At 40.2% G+C, this 19681-nt stretch overlaps 1 protein-coding gene across 1 annotated transcript in view; it reads left to right on the top strand.

Moving 5' to 3' along the window:
* klhl36 (kelch-like family member 36) overlaps positions 1 to 10433 on the top strand; it is a 31458-nt gene extending 21025 nt beyond the window's left edge. The window contains exons 4-5 of the mRNA XM_043706640.2: positions 4820 to 4977; positions 5838 to 10433. Coding sequence (XP_043562575.1) covers positions 4820 to 4977; positions 5838 to 6369 — 690 coding nt within the window. The 3' untranslated portion in view covers positions 6370 to 10433. The remainder of the gene's footprint in view (positions 1 to 4819; positions 4978 to 5837) is intronic.
* Positions 10434 to 19681: the final 9248 nt, after the last annotated feature.

Here is a 19681-nt window from a genome sequence, read left to right as displayed (position 1 = left end):
TCTGCTCATTTGACAATTGAGGGAAAAACATTGAAACTGCTCTTTTTATGGTAGCAGAAACAAGGAAGGACAATGACATGCCAATGAAATCTGCAAGTAAGCTCCAATTATTCGTACAAAAAAACCACTACCACTGAACTTGCATTATTTTAATAGACGTAAAATTGAGATGTTTGCTAGTATAGCAAAATATTCACTACAAGGGACCCCTATTTGAAAAACTTGTAGTTAACTCATTTACTAGGTTGTCTGATAGGAGCTAGTAGTTTATTCAGTTTCCTGTTTAGCCATTTGTACCTTTTAAAACTTTTGGCAAATTTTGGAAATTACCCTTGTAAAATAGTTTTGGCAACTGAAATAAAACAGACCGGCAGATGCTGGAAATCTGAAACGAAATCAAATTGCTGGAGAAACTCGGCAGGTCTGGCCACACCTATGGAGAGAAAGCAGTTAATGTTTCTAGTTCAGCAAGTGCTCTTCAAATTGAGCAAACTTTTAAACTGTTTCTCTCTCCACAGATACTGTCAGACCTGCTGAATTTCTCCAGCAAGTTTTGTAAAAATTATGCCCGAGGACAGGAAATTTTTTTAGGAACCAAAAACTGGTAATTAAAAAGCTTATAAAGGGGGAGAAAGTTGATTTATTAAAAGTGAATTGATAAGATATATAAATGCCAAAAACGGCAAGAGCTTCTGCAGGTATGTAAAAGAAAGCATAGCTAAAGTAAGCCATGGAACCCTTGGAAAATGGAATGGGAGGGTTGATAACAGAGAGCAGGGAAATGGCAGATACTTTAAACTAATGTTTTGTATTGGTGTTCATGGTGGAGGATACTATAGATATCCTAAAGGTAACAGATAAGCAAGATGCTAATGGGAGGACAGTTCTTGTAATAAGCAATATCACAAGGGCAAAGTATTTGACAAAATAATGGTACTAAAGGCAGACAATTTGCCTGGACCTCATAGTCTGCATCCAAGATTTTTAAAGGAAATGGTTACAGAGATAGAGTTATACAGCACGGAAACAGATCCTTTGGTTAAACTAATCCACTCCAACTGGATATCCTAAACTGATCTGGTCCCATTTTCAATTCATGTACCCTATTCATGTACCCATCCAGATGCCTTTTAAGTGCTGTAATTGTACTAGCCTCCACCAGTTCCTCTGGCAGCTCATTTCATATATGCACCACCCTCTGTGTGGAAAAAGTTGCTGCACAGGTCCTTTTTAAGTCTTTCACTCTCCCCTTTAAACCTGTGCCCTCTAGTTTTGGACCTCCCTACCCTGGGGGAAAGACCTTAGCTATTCACCCTATCCATGCTCCTCATGATTTTATAAACCTCTTTTATAAGGTCACCCCTTAGCTTCCGACACTCCAGAAAAAATGTCCCAGCCTATTCATTCTCTCCTGATACCTCAAACCCTCTAATTCTGGCAGCATCCTTGTGTGAGAAACAAAGCTCACTCACTTCAATAATTTCATTTTTGTTGACTCAGCTCTTGGCTGTTCGGTGGCATGTTGTGATGTGGACTTAAAGAATCAGCAAAGGATACATATATTGGTTGAGTGAGTGGGCAAAAACCTGGATCGGATTTAATGTGGGAAAGTGTGATGAATCAAATGGCAGACTATTATTTAAATGGAGAGAGACTCCAAGAAAGTGGAACATAGAGGGATCTGTGGTCTTGTGCAAGAAATACAAACAGCATGCAGATGCAACAAGTAATTTCAAAGGCAAATGGATTTTTGCCCTTCTTTTGCAAGGAGGTTGAAATTTAAAAACTGAAAAATCTTGGTACAACTTGTTGCAGGATATTGGTGAGATCAGACCTGGGGTACTCTACAATTTTGGAACCCATATTTAAGAAGGGATATATTGATATTGGAGGTTGTTCAAAAGAGATTCACTAGTCTAATTTCTGGAATAAATTCAGAATGATAGCTGGAAATATGTAACTGTGCATATTATACAGTACAAATGTGAGGTTTTTAAATTGTAGTCTTTAGTGATCAATTAATTAGTGTGCAATTAATTTGGATAACTTGATGTTTTCAGCTTTAATTATCAGAAATCCTGCAGTTTGTGATAGATATGTACAGTTTACTTTGGGTGTAAAGTGATACTTAACATAGACAACAAAGAGTCAGTGAACCACAGAGTTAATTCGGAAGGCATTGGAAAGAGTACTGTAAAGATAAATTCCCGGGATGAAGAACTTCAGCTGTGAAAATAGTTTGGAAAATTAGGACTCCTTGGAAAAAGAGAAGGGTGAGAGGAGATTTGATAGAGACATTCAAAATCATGAGCAGTCTGGACAGAGTAGTCAGAAACAAGCTGTTCCAACTCAATCATAGAAACATACAGCATGGAAACAGACACTTCAGTCCAACTCATCCATGCTGACCAGATATCCTAAATTAATCCAGTCCCATTTGCCAGCATTTGGCCCATATCTCTCTCAACCCTTCTTATTCATTTACCTATTCAGATACCTTTTAAATATTGTAATTAAAGCACCCTCTACCACTACCTGTGGCAGCTCATTCTGTACACTGACCACCCTCTGCGTGAAAACGTTGCCCCTTATGTCCCTTTTAAGTTATCCCCCCTCACGTTAAACCTGTGCCCTCTAGTTTTGGACTCCCCTACCCTGGAGAAAAGAATTTGGTTATTCACCCTATCCATGCCCCTCATCATTTTATAAACCTCCATAAGGTCATCCCTCAGCCTCCGATGATCCAGGAGATATAGCCCCAGCTTATTCAGCCTGTCCTTATAGCTCAAACCCTCCAACCCTGGCAACATCCTTGTAAATCTTTTCTGCACCCCCTCAAGTTTCATGACATTTTTCCTGTAGCTGGGAAATCAGAATTGAATGCAGTATTCCAAAAGTGGTCTAACCAATGTGCTGTACAATCATGACATGACCTCCCAATTGCAATACTCAATGCACTGACCAATAAAGATAAGTGTACCAAATGCATTCTTGACTATCCCATCTGCCTGCACCTCCACTTTCAAGGAACTATGAAACTACATTTCAAGGTCTCTTTGTTCAGCAACACTCCCCAAGACCTTACCATTAAGTCGAGAGTGTAGTGCTAGAAAAGCACAGCAGGTCAGGCAACATCCGAGGAGCACAAGAATCTAATTTGCGGGCATAAGCCCTGCATTAGATATCATTTGGCCGATATCACTTTCAACCCCTCTTCATTTACCTATCCAGATACCTTTTAAATATTTAATTAATTAAAATAATTAATTAATTAATTAAATATTGTAATTAATTACAGCACCCTCTACCACCACCTCTGGCAGCTCATTCTTAAAACTCACCACCCTCTGCGTGAAAAAGGTTCCTGTTGAATGGCTTATTCCTGAAACGTCAATTCTCCTGCTCCTCTGCTGTCTGACCTGTGCTTTTCCAGCACTACTGTCTTGACTCTGAGCTCCAGCATCTGCAATGCTCACTTTCTCCTCATCATTTAGTGTTTACTTCCTGTCCTGATTTGCCTTACCAAAATGCAGCGCCTCTCATTTATCTAAATTAAACTCCATCTGCTACTCCTCAGCCTATCAGCCCATTTGATCAAGGTTCCTCTGGACTCTGAGATAATCTTCTTGGTTGTCCACTACACCACCAACTTCGGTGTCATCTGCAAACTTACTAACCATACCTTTTATGCTCACATCCAAGTCATTTATATAAATGACAAAACATAGTGGACCCAGCACTGATCCTTGCAGCATATAGCTGGTCACACGCCTCCAGTCTGAAAAGTAACCCTCCACCACCACCCTCTGTCTCCTATCTTCTAGCCAGTTCTGTATCCAAATGGCTAGTTCTCCCTGTACTCCATGCGATCTAACCTTGTTCAGCAGTCTACCATGCGGAACCATGACAAAGGCCTTATTAAAGTCTACATAGACAATGCCTACTATACTGCCTTCATCAATCTTCTTGGTCAACCTTTCAAAAAAAAAACTCAAATCAAGTTTGTGAGGCACGGTTCTCCATGCGTACAGGCTTGCTGACTATCCCTCATCAATCTTTGCCTTTCCAAATGCATGTTGATCCTGTCTCTCAGAATCCCCTTCAACAACTTAACCACCATTGACACCAGGCTCACCGATCTATAATTCTTTGACTTTTCCTTGCAACCCTCCTTAAATAATGTCACAATATTAGCTACCCTCCAGTCTTCCAGCACCTCCCCCGTGGCTGTTGATTATACAAATATCTCTGTTAGGGGCCCTGAAATTTCTTCCCTAGCTTTCCACAATGTCCTGGGATACACTTGATCATATCCTAGGGATTAACTACTTTCATGCATTTATAATCTCCAGCACCTTATCTTCTATAATGTGGACTTTATTTTCAAGACATCACTATTTATTTCTTTGAATTCCCCAGTTTCCGTGTCTTTGTCTATAGTAAATACTGATGTGAAAAATTCATTTAGAATCTCACCCATCTCCTTTGGTTCCACACACAGGTGGCCTCGTTGACCTCTCTAAAGGGCCCTAACGTTCCTTTTCAAATAGCCGTGCAGAAATACTGAACAATGACAGAAAGTGAACTGCATATTTGAAGTGCTAACACAGACATGCAGGGCTGAATGATGTCCTCCTCCACTGGATTGATTCTGTGATATACACGTGTGTGTATTTCAGAGGAAAAAAAACTCAAATTAGGTCTTTTGTTAAATTGTGAATAGCATTCAAAGGTTTCAGTAGAATACAGTGTAACACTTACGAAAAATGCAGTTACTTTACCGATGTGGTTTCTTAGATGTTCTAGATTTGCTTTTCAGGTTGCTCCCATGAATCAGAGACGAGTGGATTTTTACTTGGATGCCTTTGCAAACTTTCTGATCGCTGTCGGAGGAAGGAATGAAAATGGTGCTCTGTCTTCTGTGGAAATCTATGACCCTAATAATGATTCCTGGTCCTATGTCGCTGGCCTACCAAGGTATTGCATTAAGTTTTCATCTGTTTAGTATTGTACAATTCTGTGGATTTCTTGCATCAATTTACTGCAGATTCTGAAATTAATGATGCATATTTTAAATGCGTATATTGGTTTTCAGTGATATATTTTAAAATATATATGTGCACAGCAGTGGTTTAATAGATTGAATGCAGAAGACATTGTGAGATGCCTTGTCCATGAAATAGAACAAGAGGAAAAAGCATTCAGAGTGGAAATGAAGGAATCATCACCGAGGCATCGAAAATGGAAGAGATAATTGAATTTAATTATCAAAAATGAGTTTCAAGACATTGTTTGACATGGAGGTGTTAGACAGGATTTAAGCAGTGTGTAGAAAATGATCTCTGGTTGTCTGGATTGCTCATGAGGATTGCTACTGATGACTGTATTTCAAGGTTGAGTGTCCTACACTGTATTTGGCACTGTCCAGTTGGTATCAGCTGGATGCTATTAAGTTGGGTTCTATATTTATATTTATATTGACAGTGAATAGTCCCTCTTGATCGCTCTGCTATCTCTGTATTGTCAGCTGCTTGTCTGTTGACCAGTACCACCGCCTTTAAGAAACTTCTTAAACCTTTTTGGCCAAATATTTAGTTACTTGTTCTAATCCTCTTTTTTTTTTCTGACAGTGTTTTTTTGTCTCCTGTTTTGTGGCCTGTCATGTTTTACAGTTGTAAACATCATATGAATGCAAATTGTTGCATATTAATTTTAAAAAGCAGCCCAGGGATTTGATATCATTTGAGACTCTTTTCTCCTTTAAATCTATTGTATAGATCTTTTGCATCATGTTTGTTCTGACTTCTATTAATGAAATTCTTGCTGGTCTTTTGTAGGTTTACATATGGCCATGCTGGTTCAATATATAAAGAATTAGTGTACATCTCAGGAGGTCATGATTACCAGATTGGACCCTACAGAAAGAATCTTCTTTGCTATGACTATCGAACTGATGTTTGGGAAGAAAAACGACCAATGATAACAGCTCGAGGATGGCATTGCATGTGCACACTGCAGGATCATATCTATGCTATAGGTGGCAGTGATGATCACATTGAGTCTATGGAGAGGTTTGATATTTTAAGTGTGGAATGTTACAGCCCACAGTATAATCAATGGACCAGAGTTGCCCCTCTCTTGCAGGCCAACAGTGAGTCAGGAGTGGCAGTTTTGAATGGAAAAATTTATATTCTCGGTGGCTACAGCTGGGAGAATACAGTGTTTTCAAAAGCTGTGCAGATATATAACAGGGTTGAGAATAAGTGGCACCGTGGCCCAGACCTCCCAAAATTAATTGCAGGAGTGTCCGCATGTAGTTGTGTGCTTAAACCTTGGTCCCCAGAGAAGAAGCTAAAGACTAAACACTAGGATTTATAGTAGATTGTAACCAGTTCAAAAAGGCACAACCTCAGGATGTCTGTTAGTTTGATTTGAACTCATTGTGATGTAGAAAAAGCATTAAACAATCCTAACTACTGTTGTATTTCTGCCATTTGGCAGTATTGTTTGAAAAGAGCCACCTATTCTATCTATTCAGTTATTGCTATGTATATTGCTGTGAAAATGCATAATACATTGCTATCTATGATATATAGAAACTGAAACTACTGTGCGAAGGATCCTGAAATGTGAACATTAGTTTTTTTAAAAATATATTAAGAACAATATCTTGAGTAGGCTGGGGGTTGGATTAATAAGTACTTTCTCCATTCAACCAAAGTTAGCTATATAACATTGCTTCTAAGTATATTTGGGGACAAGTAATTTATTTAAAAAGCCACATTAAATCTTAAGTTATTTGTGCATGTGCATGAATGAGTGGCATGCATGCTTGGGCTTCTGAGCAGTCTGGCCTAATTTTTATTTATCTCAAGTCTATCAGGCTCAATGTGACTAAATTTGTGTGTTTGCTAAGATATGGGGTATTTTGTTGGAATGGCCAAACTGGATGTGTGAGATAAGCAGTGTTAAGGCAAATGCCTGAATCACTTGAAAGGGTAGTGTTACAAACATAATATAGTATGAGTCTCAGTCTCCGCCTCCTATCTGGCAGTCAAGTGTGTTTTATTTCTAAAGTAGCAATCAGCTATTTTACGGGTCAGTAAGTGCAACAATAAAATGGAATAATCACCAATCTACACAATCACCAACTCAGAGGAGTTTTAAACAATAATGAAGTGGCTTTGTATATTTTTTTTAAATCATATTTTCTTTTATGCTCATATCTCTGCCAGTGTTGTCTTTCGATAGAAGCTGCAGAAATTCAAATGCTTTCCTGCTGTGGTTAAAATCAGAAACATTCCTGTCTAGAATGAAGTTCCACTGAAGTATGAATGTTCTGCAGATTATGTTGTACTTTTTAAAATGTTCTTTAAGATAAGAATCAAAATCCATTATTCTAAAAATATTTTAAGGAATAATAGTATTTTTTTTCTCATGAGACATCGTTAAATAGTTGAGAAATTATCAGCATTTTCTGCATATCTGACAATTCTAACAGTGTTCAAGCACAAAAATCTGAAATCTAAATGTAAGATTGCATTTTTTTTGTCTTTCAAAATATAAAGCACATATATTTCAATGTTTTGTAACAAACACCTGAACATTATGAAATTTAGCAATAACATACATGTAAGGCTTTTAGATTTCTCAAAATTTTTAGACTTTTAACAATATGCTTATACAACTCAGCATGTTTTTGAGAGCACAAGTCCTGTGGTATCCTTTTCAGTGTACCTTTTTACCAATATGCATTAAAAATTTGTAAAGCCCTCCTCTTTCTGTCCCCCCTGCACACACAAACAATTCAAAGGAATAAATGCAACAAATTTGGATGATTATTAATGGAAACAGACTTTTATATGTCACCATAGTTACTGATTTTACCTTAAGTCATTAAGAAGTGTACTAAGTTTTGGTTTTTATGGAAGGCAGCTTTTTTAATATTATTTTTAAAACTGTAGCTGAGGACTCACTGAGCCTGTTGCACATTACTGTATGGGAGCTGAATGGATGGGTAGGACCCAGGGCTGCATTTGCAATGGCTCTTCAGTACATGTCTGATGATTTTAGTACAGTGCATTTCTTACCTGCCTTACATACTTGCCCTTTGTAGGAATACACAAACTGACAAGAATATCTGCCTTTTGATGCAATTCTTCACATTTCTTTGCTAATTTGTATATTTCCTGAAGGGTACCAAGGAGAAACGCTTGCACATTTGATTTTGTTTTAAATAAGCACTTTCCAAGACAGAGGTTTAACGTGGCAAAAACAAAGAATCTGTGGCTGTAAACACCAGTAATTGTCCCGAATGGCATTGTTGACAGGATGAATTATATTTCTCAAAGAAACTATAGAATTGATGTTTAAAAATTAAAATGCTAGAAACTCTCATCTGACAGCATCTGTGGAGGGAGAAAAAAATAGTTTCAGGTTGATGGCCTTAACATCAGAACAGGTCAGGCAGAGTGTTAACTTTAGAGAAGTTACAAGAAATGCTGCAGTGCTCTTTGCAAAGAACAAAGAGCTGCAGGACAAATAGACATAGAAATGTATCAGTTTTTTTTGTGGGAAACTGGGTTGTAGATTTATATAGACAACGTTTGCTCCTTCCAGAAATTGTTACTAAGTTTTGAGAAATTTCAGTTACTTCCTACCAGTTGATGGGTGAATCCTGCACATGGCTATTGTCCCAGTCGACAAGCGTAACAAATATTATCTGCCAGTTGCAAGCACTCCCATTGCTGGCTGCAGGTCTTGGCTGCATAACACCAGCCAGTTAGCTGAAGTTGGCAACAAGTAAGTAGGCCTAGGGACCTTTGCAGTGAAATATGAGTCATTTGTAATCCTGATTTTTTTTTATGGAATATGGAAATATGTTTCCATCTGGAGTACACTTGGAGGTGGGAAACAAGTTCCTGCAGCTTTCAATAGTACAGTAGCTGTTACATCTCGGGGCATTGCATCAAAAAGCTACAGATCTCTATATAGTTACGTATGTCAAAACACATAGTAAGAACAAATAAGAGGCAGACATGCAATTTATTTGCTTTAACTTGAATGAGGCAATTATTCTAAAAGTATCGTAAGTTGTAAAAATCATAAATGATACTATGAGTAAGCAATTGTATATAATGAAAACAGTGTCCATATTCGACCGTGTATTCATATGTTTAATACCGCCAACCAACATGTATAGTGTTTCCTTGTACAAAATAGCACCTATTTATTTTGATAGTAAATTGGACCTATTAACCTTAAATGAGCATGTTTGCTTGAGCTATGTTTTAAATTGTTTTGGTTTACAAGATGTCTTTTTAATATATACACTTCAGGAAACTTGATCTTTGAAGCATCTTGCTTTTCAAACATGATGTTGATGTGTTCAACTGTCGAAGTTAAATTGTCTGATGAATGTCAGTGTTTTGTGATTATAGATGTATCTGCTTTCTCCTATAATGTTAACAGAACTAAGTCATGTAGTGATTCAGAAATTAAATACTCTTTATGGATTTTGATGAATTGGTACAGTAAAATTGTGAATTTGCAATTTTACATTAGCATTTCGGAATTCTAAACTGTAATCTGCTATGCATTCATTCCTGTGCTAACCATTCAGCTGAATATTTATACACTAAAACCCAGTAGGTGACTCTGAAGCTATGCTTCCTACGAATTTGTATGGGTACCACTTGAGCTTGCAGTATTTTAGTAGACCAAAAGTTGAGAGATTTGCTAGCATAACAAAATATCGAATGCACAGAACCCCCATTTAACATTCTACAATATGACAGACTTGCAGTTAACTAATTTATGATAGTGATTTGTTCAAATCCCTGTTTTAGCCATTAATATCTTTAACTATTGGCAAATTTGGAAATTAGACCTGTAAAATAGTTCTGAAGAAGGGTCACTGGACTCGCGTTAACTCTGTTTCTCTTTACAAATGCTGCCAAACTGACTGAGTTTCTCCAGCAATTTCTGTTCTAGTTCTGGCAACTGGTTGCTTTTGGATTACTTCATCCACTCCACTCCTTGGAGTTGACACATGTTATGAGCAAGTCTCCCACATTGCCAGATTTTGTTTGTTGAAATTTTGTGATTTCTGGCCTTGTGCATATCAGATGCTGAGAAATTGTAGTATTAATACCAAGATATTGATAGATTTATTTTGATGCTGTGAAACAATGTACTTTGAGAGGTAAATTATTGGGTAGATTTTTACTTTGCAACTGGTACTGTGTCACAACTGATCATTGGGGAAAATGCCAGGTGTTTATTGGTTTCAAGCCATGCAGTAACTTGAAATCTGTTCCCCTGTTATTGGCTTTATAAAAATGATATGTAAATGGAGCCACATATTGGTACTGTTTTAAACTACTTCTTTCTCATTTATTAGCATGTAAATAAATCCTGCTACAAATCTCTAACTGATGATATATGTACTCTTTTTATTTCCCTTTTACATTCTCTATTTTTCATTTGTTAAAAATATTGATTTGTTGATCTGGATTTGACTTGATTAAAATAATCAATAAACTGGAATAATTAAGTTGAAAAATATTTTCAGTTTGTCAGTATTACATGTTGTAGACTTTATGTGCAAATTATTCCTAACATATCTGACAGCTCATTCTGTACTTGGTTGATTACTGGAAATGTAGGAAGCAACTTGTACTAGTTTAAAATGCTGAGTTTGGAATTTGCCAGAGCAGATTGATGACATAGTACATAGCTAACTGAAAATCCTAGCAAAATGGATTAGATCGATATATTCTATTTGCTTCATTAACAACTGATCTGCTTTTCACTAATCTTTCACAGACTGCATTAAAACTGGAAAGAGTGGTCAAACCTGCTCCTCTGCTCTTAAGACAGAAAAATGTGTAGTGTTTTAGAAAGTAGGCAGGCAGGAGGCTGAAAGAACACAGCAAGCCTGGCAGCATCAGGAGATGGAGAATTCGACATTTCGAGTGTAACCCATCTTCAGGACTGGGAGTGGGTATTGGGGAAGCTGGAGGTAAAAGGTGTGGTGGGGGCAGGGTGGTGAAGTGGGGATAGGTGAAGACAGGGGAGAGTACGACCTAGTTTGTCAATAGGTGGAATGAATCTGTTAGGTGGAAGGGAAAAGGTGGGGCTGGGAAGGGAGTCTGGACATGGGAAGGGAGTCGAGGGATGGGAAGGGAGGCTATTTGAAATTGGAGAACTCTATGTTGAGTGCTCTGCTCTGTAGGCTGCCCAGGTAGAAGATGAGGTGGTGTTCCTCCAATTTACAGTCCTTATACATGTCCATACCCCACAAGGCTGGCCTCCAGGCTCTCCGCTTCTTCCCCTGCAACAGATCCATCCAGTCCCCCTCCAATACCTACCTTTGCCTCGCCAAACTGGTCCTCACCCTTAATAACTCTTCCTTAAACTCCTCCCACTTCCTCCAAATCCAGAGGGCTACGCCTGCCTGTGTCAGCTATGTCGAACAGTCCCTCTTAAGTACCTAAACAGATGCTGTGTCTCAACTCTTCCACCATTACATCGTTGATTGCAATGGTGCAGCATCCTGCACCCAGACTGAACTGGAGTAGTTCATCGACTTCACCCGCAACTTCCATCCCACTCTTAAATTCACTTGATCCATCTCGGACCTCTCCACTTCCATCTCCGGTGACAGTCTCTAGACGAACATTTACTACAGCTAGAGGACTCAACATTGAGTTTTCCAATTTCAAATAACCTCCCTTCCCTTCCCTCCCCCTCCCCTTCTCCCTCCCTTCCACTCCTCCCTGCCACTAACCGGATTCATTCCTCCCATCAACCAACCAGGTCATACCCTCTACCTGTCTTCACCTCTCTCTGCTTCACCACCCTGCCCCTGCCACAGCCTTTATCTGCAGCACCCCTTACATCCCCAGTCCTGAAGAAGGGTTATATCCAAAACATTGACTTCTCCACCTCCTGAAGCTGCCTGGCTCACTGTGTTCTTCCAGCCTCCTGCCTGTCTACTTTGAATTCCAGCATCTGGAGGTTGTTTTTGTCTCTAGCATTTTAGAAAGTTGATACTTTTTTTTTTAATGTTCTAAATTATTTCACTTTTCACAAAACAACTTTTATCTACATTTTATTAAGAGCAAAGTAAAAATTTGGAATTTGTTTACATTTCCAAACATTAAAAAACTTGCATATGTAGAGTCAAACTGTTCACAACCTCAGGATACCCCCCATAGCGCCTTGCATATCAGGAGTACTTAGTTAGCTATAATCAGTTGTAATATAGGAAAAGCAGTAAGCAACATACAGTAAAATTCAGCAAACTGGGATGACCAGATAGCCAAATAAATATTTTTTTGAAGGTAGTGAAAGACACGAAATGCTTGTCTAATTCTTTCTAAATTAAATACATTATTAAAATGAAAACAGAGAAACTTTCTCAGAACAATAAAAAACAATATGTGCAATAGGTGAGGAAGCATCTGTGGTAAAGGTAAAGTATCAGAAATGAAGAAAGATTGAACTCGGAAAGAGAGAAATGGGACAAGACAAATGTAAAAGTCTGTAATGGGGTGATGGATACAATAGATAATAAAAGATCATGATGCAGAAGCAAAGGACAGTGGTAATGGATTTAATAAAGAAACAATGATGTGTAAATAGCTATACAGTAACCATCAACGTCTAATTTAAATGTCTAAAACAAATAAACAAGCCAAAACAAAGGATGGAGGCAAAACCAAAAGGGTGTGGAATGTCAAACAAAAGATGCTGTCTCTTGAGTTTTTGTCGAGCTTCATTGGAACACTGGGTGCCAAGGGGCAGACAGGTTAGAGTGAGAGCAAAGTGTAAAAATTAAAATAACAACAAACAGGATACTCAAACTAAAGAAGTTTCACAAAGCATCCGCTAGTCTTTATTTGGTATCCCTAATATGGAGATGATTGCATCAATAGACTGAAGTGAAAGAAGTACAAAAGTGTGTTGGGGACCTAGGATGGTGCGACAGGAAGTGATTATAGAATCCCTACAGTGTGGAAACAGGCCCTTCAGCCTAACAAGTCCATGCTGGCCCTCTGAACTGTATCCCACCCAAACCCATTCCCTGACTAATGCACCTAACCTATACATCCCTGAACATTATGGACAATTTAGCATAGCCTGTTCACCTAACTTGCACATCTTTGGATTGCAAGAAGAAACCAGAGCACCTAGAAGAAATCCATGCAGACACAGGGAGAATGTGTAAGCTCCACACAGACAGTCGCCTGAGGCTGGAATCAAACCAGGATCCCTGGTGTTGTGAGGCTGCAGTGCTAACCACTGAGCCACCATGCTGCCTCATATAGCAGTGAAACAACAGATATTGCATCTCTTGCAATGGTATTAAAAAGGTGGAAGGGAGGAGTGGCTGAACAGAGATCTCGGCTGTCAAGGAGGAAACAGTCCCTTCACAATGCTGCAAAGGGAAAACAAGACAAGATGTGTAGGTTGATGGTAACGCTCATAACTTGTGTGTCCGTTTTTCTTTTAATGGCTGTCTCTGTTTTTTTATCCTTTCAAATTGGTGGATGATATAAAGCCATATATGCATTATTTTTATTACTTTACAGATCTGGCCCTGCAGTTGAGACATCCTGCCCTTGCCTGCCTACTAACAATGAAACACCCAAACATCCTAGAGCAACCATGAAGACTGGGGCCAACAAAACAATGTATTTTCTTTTGGGGGGTTTGGTGATGTGGAGAACGCAGGGCAAGGGGATCAGAAACCAGGACATGGTGGTGACTTCCAGTGGCCTACCCTGCTCCCTATCTGTGCTCCTGTCTGTGTTTCTAATTGGGTGAAAGTGAGTACTGCAGATGCTGGAGATTGGAGTCAAGAGTATGGCGCTGGAAAAACACAGCAGGTCAGGCAGCATCCGACGAGCAGGAAAATCGACATTTCGGCAAAAGCCCTTCCTGATGAAGGGCTTTTGCCTGAAATGTCAATTTCCAGCACCGCACTCTCCTTCTCATCTATTGTCTTCTCTGGAATTTTCGTGAGTAAATTGTTGGAAGTGATTCTGAAAGTTAGGATTTATATGCATTTTGAGAGACAAGGAATGATTCGGGATAGTCAGCCTGGTTTAACGTGAGGGAAATTATGTCTCAAACTTGACAGAGTTTTTTGAGGAAGTAACCAAGAAAATTGATGAGGGCAGAGCAGTTGACATTGATACTTGGACTTTACTAAAGTTTTGGACAAGCTTCCACATGGTAGACTAATTAGTAACGTTAGCTCACATGAGACTCAGGATAAGCTTGCTAATTAGATAGAAAATTGGCTTAACGGCTTACTACCACCACTGAGGGTGGTGGTAGAGGGTTGCTTTTTGGACTGGAGGCCTGTGACCAGTGGTGTTCCACAGAAATTGGCGCTGAGTTCACTTTTAATTGTCATTTATAAAGAGTCATAGAAAGGTACAGCATGGAAACAGACCCCTTAGAGTCACAGAGTCATAGAGATGTACTGCATGGAAACAGACCCTTCGATCCAACTCGGCCATGCTGACCAGATATCCTAACCCAATCTAGGCCCAACTGCCAGCACCCAACCCATATCCCTCCAAACCCTTCCTCTTCATATACCCATCCAAATTGGGCGGCACGGTGGCACAGTGGTTAGCACTGCTGCCTCACAGCGCCAGAGACCCGGGTTCAATTCCCGCCTCAGGCGACTGACTGTCTGGAGTTTGCACATTCTCCCCGTGTCTGCATGGGTTTCCTCCGGGTGCTCCGATTTCCTCCCGCAGTCCAAAAATGTGCAGGTTAGGTGAATTGGCCATGCTAAATTGCCCGTAGTGTTAGGTGCAGGGGTAAATGTAGGGGAATGGGTCTGGGTGGGTTGCGCTTCGGCAGGTTGGTGTGGACTTGTTGGGCTGAAGGGCCTGTTTCCACACTGTAAAGTAATCTAATCTAATCTAATCTAATGCATCTTAACTGTTGCAATTGTACCAGCCTCCACCACTTCCTCTGGCAGCTCATTCCATACACGTACCACCCTCTGCGTGAAAAAGTTGCCCCTTAGGTCTCTTTTATATCTTTTCCCCTCTCACCTTAAACCTATGCTCTCTAGTTCTGGACTCCCCAACCCCAGGCAAAAGACTTTGCCTATTTATGGTATCCATGCCCCTCATAATTTTGTAAACCTCTATAAGGTCACCCCTCAGCCTCCGACTCTCCAGGGAAAATAGCCCCAGCCTGTTTAGTCTCTTCCTATAGCTCAAATCCTCCAACCCTGGCAACAACCTTGTAAATCTTTTCTGAACCCTTTCAAGTTTCACAACATCTTTCCGATAGGAAGGAGGCCAGAATTGCACGCAATATTCCAACAGTGGCCTAACCAATATCCTGTCCAGCTGCAACATGACCTCCCAACTCCTGTACTCAATACTATGACCAATAAAGGAACGCATACCAAACGCCTTCTTCACTATCCTATCTACCTGCGACCCCACTTTCAAGGAGCTATGAACCTGCACTCCAAGGTCTCTTTGTTCAGCAACATTACCTAGGACCTTACCATTAAGTGTATAAGTCCTGCTAAGATTTGCTTTCCCAAAATGCAGCACCTCGCATTTATCTGAATTAAACTCCACCGGCCACTTCTCAGCCCATTGGCCCATCTGGTCCAGATCCTCTTGTAATCTAAGGTAACTCTCTTCGCTGTCCACTACACCTCTAATTTTGGTGTCATCTGCAAACTTACTAACTGTACCTCTTATGCTCGCATCCAAATCATTTATGTAAATGATGACAAGTAGAGGACCTAGCACCGATCCTTGTGGCACTCCACTGGTCACAGGCCTCCAGTCTGAAAAACAACCCTCCACCACCATCCTCTGTCTTCTACCTTTGAGCCAGTTCTGTATCCAAATGGCCAGTTCTCCCTGTATTCCATGAGATCTAACCTTGCTAATTAGTCTCCCATGGGGAACCTTGTCGAACACCTTACTGAAGTCCATATAGATCACATCTACTGCTCTGCCCTCATCAATCCTCTTTGTTACTTATTCAAAAAACTCAATCAAGTTTGTGAGACATGATTTACTATGCACAAAGCCATGTTGACTATCCCTAATCAGTCCTTGCCTTTCCAAATACACGTACATCCTGTCCCTCAGAATTCCCTCCAACAACTTGCCCACCACCGAGGTCAGGCTCACTGGTCTATAGTTCCCTGGCTTGTCTTTACCGCCCTTCTTAAACAGCGGCACCACGTTTACCAACCTCCAGTCTTCAGGTACCTCACCTGTGACTATTGATGATACAAATATCTCAGCAGGAGGCCCAGCAATCACTTCTCTGGCTTCCCACAGAGTTTTCGGGTACACCTGATCAGGTCCTGAGGATTTATCCACGTTTACCCTTTTCAAGACATCCAGCACTTCTCTGTAATATGGACATTTTACAAGATGTCACCATCTATTTCCCTACAGTCTATATCTTCCATATCCTTTTCCACAGTAAATACTGATGCAAAATATTTATTTACTATCTCCCCCATTTTCTGTGGCTCCACACAAAGGCCACCTTGCTGATCTTTGAGGGGCCTATTCTCTCCCTAGTTACCCTTTTGTCCTTAATATATTTGTAACAACCCTTTGGATTCTCCTTAATTCTATTTGCCAAAGCTGTCTCATGTCCCCTTTTTGCCCTCCTGATTTCCCTCTTAAGTATACTCCTACTTCGTTTATACTCTTCTAAGGATTCACTCGATCTATCCTGTCTGTACCTGACATATGCTTCCTTCTTTTTCTTAACCAAACCCTCAATTTCTTTAGTCATTCAGCATTCCCTATACTTACCAGCCTTTCCTTTCACCCTGACAGGAATATACTTTCTCTGGATTCTTGTTATCTCATTTCTGAAGGCTTCCCATTTTCCAGCCCTCCCTTTACCTGCGAACATCTGCCTCCAATCAGCTTTCAAAAGTTTTTGCTTAATACCGTCAAAATTGGCCTTTCTCCAATTTAGAACTTCAACTTTTCGATCTGGTCTATCCTTTTCCATCGCTATTTTAAAACGAATAGAATTATGGTTGCTGGCCCCAAAGTGCTCCCCCACTGACACCTCAGTCACCTGCCCTGCCTTATTTCCCAAGAGTAGGTCAAGTTTTGCACCTTCTCTAGTAGGTACATCCACATACTGAATCAGAAAATTATCTTGTACACACTTGAGAAATTCTTCTCTATCTAAACCCTTAACACTATGGCAGTCCCAGTCTATGTTTGGAAAGTTAAAATCCCCTACCATAACTACCCTATTATTCTTACAGATAACTGATATCTCCTTACAAGTTTGTTTCTCAATTTCCCTCTGACTATTGGGGGGTCTATAATACAATCCCAATAAGGTGATCATCCCTTTCTTATTTCTCAGTTCCACCCAAATAACTTCCCTGGATGTATTTCTGGGAATATCCTCCCTCAGTACAGCTGTAATGCTTTCACTTATCAAAATGCCACTCCCCTCCTCTCTTGACTCCCTTTCTATCCTTCCTGTAGCATTTGTATCCTGGAACATTAAGCTGCTAGTCCTGCCCATCCCTGAGCCATGTTTCTGTAATTGCTATGATATCCCAATCCCATGTTCCTAACCAGGCCCTGAGTTCATCTGCCTTCCCTGTTAGGCCCCTTGCATTGAAATAAGTGCAGTTTAATTTATTTGTCCTATCTTTTCCCTGCCTGCCCTGACTGTTTGACTCATTTCTGTTCTCAACTGTACCAGTCTCAGATTGATCACTTTCCTCACTATCTCCCTGGGTCCCACCGCCCCACCTTACAAGTTTAAATCCTCCTGAGCAGTTCTAGCAAATTTCCCTGCCAGTATATTCGTCCCCTTCCAATTTAGGTGCAGTCCGTCCTTCTTGTACAGGTCCCTTCCTATATCGTTGGCTCCAATGAGGACAATGACCTTTTGCTGGCCTCTCTCCCCCGTGAGAACATTCTGCACCCTGTCTGAGACATCCTTGATCCTGGCACCAGGGAAACAACACACCATTCTGCTTTTTCTCTGATGGCCACAGTAACGTCTGACTGTTCCTCGGACTACAGAATCCCCGAACACAATTGATCTCTTGTAAGCCGACGTACCCCTCGTTGCATTAGAGCCAGTCTCAATACCAGAAACTTGGCTGTTCGTGCTACGTTCCTCTGAGAATCCATCACCCCCTACATTTTCCAAAACAGCATACCTGTTTGAAATGGGTATATCCACAAAAGACTCCTGCCCTAGGTGCCTACCTCACTTACCCTTCCTGGAGTTAACCCATCTATGTGACTGTATCTGAGACTTTCCCCCTTCCTATAACTGCCATCCATCACATACTGTTGCTGTTGCAAATTCCTCATCGCTTCTAACTGTCTCTCCAACTGATCCATTCGATCTGATAAGATTCGCATCCAACAGCATTTATGCAGCTATAATCCGCAGTAACCCTTAAACTCTCTTTGAACTCCTACATCTGACAAGATGTACATCTCACTGAAAAGGCCAATTTTACTCCTTCACAATGTACAGACCCAAAAAATAACACTGTCTTATTCCTCTACAAACACTGCCCCAGGTTAAATTAATAGCTATGGCTTATATTTTAAGTTTAATCAAGAGACTTATCTCCAAAAACATATAATCAAGAAAGAATCCACTGTGCCCACTACTGCAGCCTTTCTATTGGACAGACTTAAAACAACAATTAACTTATCTGATTCTGTGCTGTGAACTTCGTCCAACAGTTCCTCCAAGATTAGTTGTGAAATTCACTGTTTGTTAATTTTCCCAGATGCACTCTGATGTCCAGTGATACATAAATTCAAAAACAGCAAAGGCAGTAACTGTGCAGGTTCTCTCTCTCTCTCCTGCACTGTCCTCACCATGTGCTTCCTTTGTCTGTTTTTCTCCCTTTTAACTCGTCCATGCTGACCAGATATCCCAACCCAATCTCGTCCCACCTGCCAGCACCTGGCCCATATCCCTTCAAACCCTTCCTCTTCATATACCCATCCAAATGCATCTTAACTGTTGCAATTGTACCAGCCTCCACCACTTCTTCTGGCAGCTCATTCCATACACGTACCACCCTCTGCATGAAAAAGTTGCCTCTTAGGTCTCTTATATATCTTTCCCCATCTTAAACCTATGCCCTCTAGTTCTGGACTCCCCCAGGGAAAAATTTAGATGAAAATATAGAAAGCATGATTAGTAAGTTTGCAGATGCCACCAAGATTGGTGGTATAGTGGACAGTGGAGAAGATTATCTAAGATTACAAAGAGATTTTGATCAATCGGGTCAATGGGCTGAAGAATGGCAACGGGAATTTATTTTGGATAAATTTGAGATATTGCATTTTGGTAAAACAGACAAAGACAAGACAGATACAATTAAAAGTAGGGCCTTGGGCAGTGTTGTAGAACACAGAGACCTAGGGGTTCAGGTGCATAATTCATTATAGTTTGCATCACATATAAGTGGGGTTGTTAAGAAGACATTTAACACTTTTGTCTTGATTGCTCAGATCTTTGAGTACAGGAGTTGGGATGTCATATTGAGGTTGTACCAGATGTTAGTGAGGCGTCTTCTAGAGTACTGTGTCCAGGTTTGGTCTCCCTGTTATAAGAAGGATTAAGCTGGAGAAGGTTCAAAAGAGATTTA

The sequence above is a fragment of the Chiloscyllium plagiosum genome, unplaced genomic scaffold, assembly GCF_037043375.1.
Source record: "Chiloscyllium plagiosum isolate Xiang-an unplaced genomic scaffold, Cpla_swu_hap1 HiC_scaffold_17, whole genome shotgun sequence".
Lineage (NCBI taxonomy): Eukaryota > Metazoa > Chordata > Chondrichthyes > Orectolobiformes > Hemiscylliidae > Chiloscyllium > Chiloscyllium plagiosum.
Note: the sequence above shows the minus strand (reverse complement) of the source record. Positions and strands in the feature narration are given on the sequence as shown.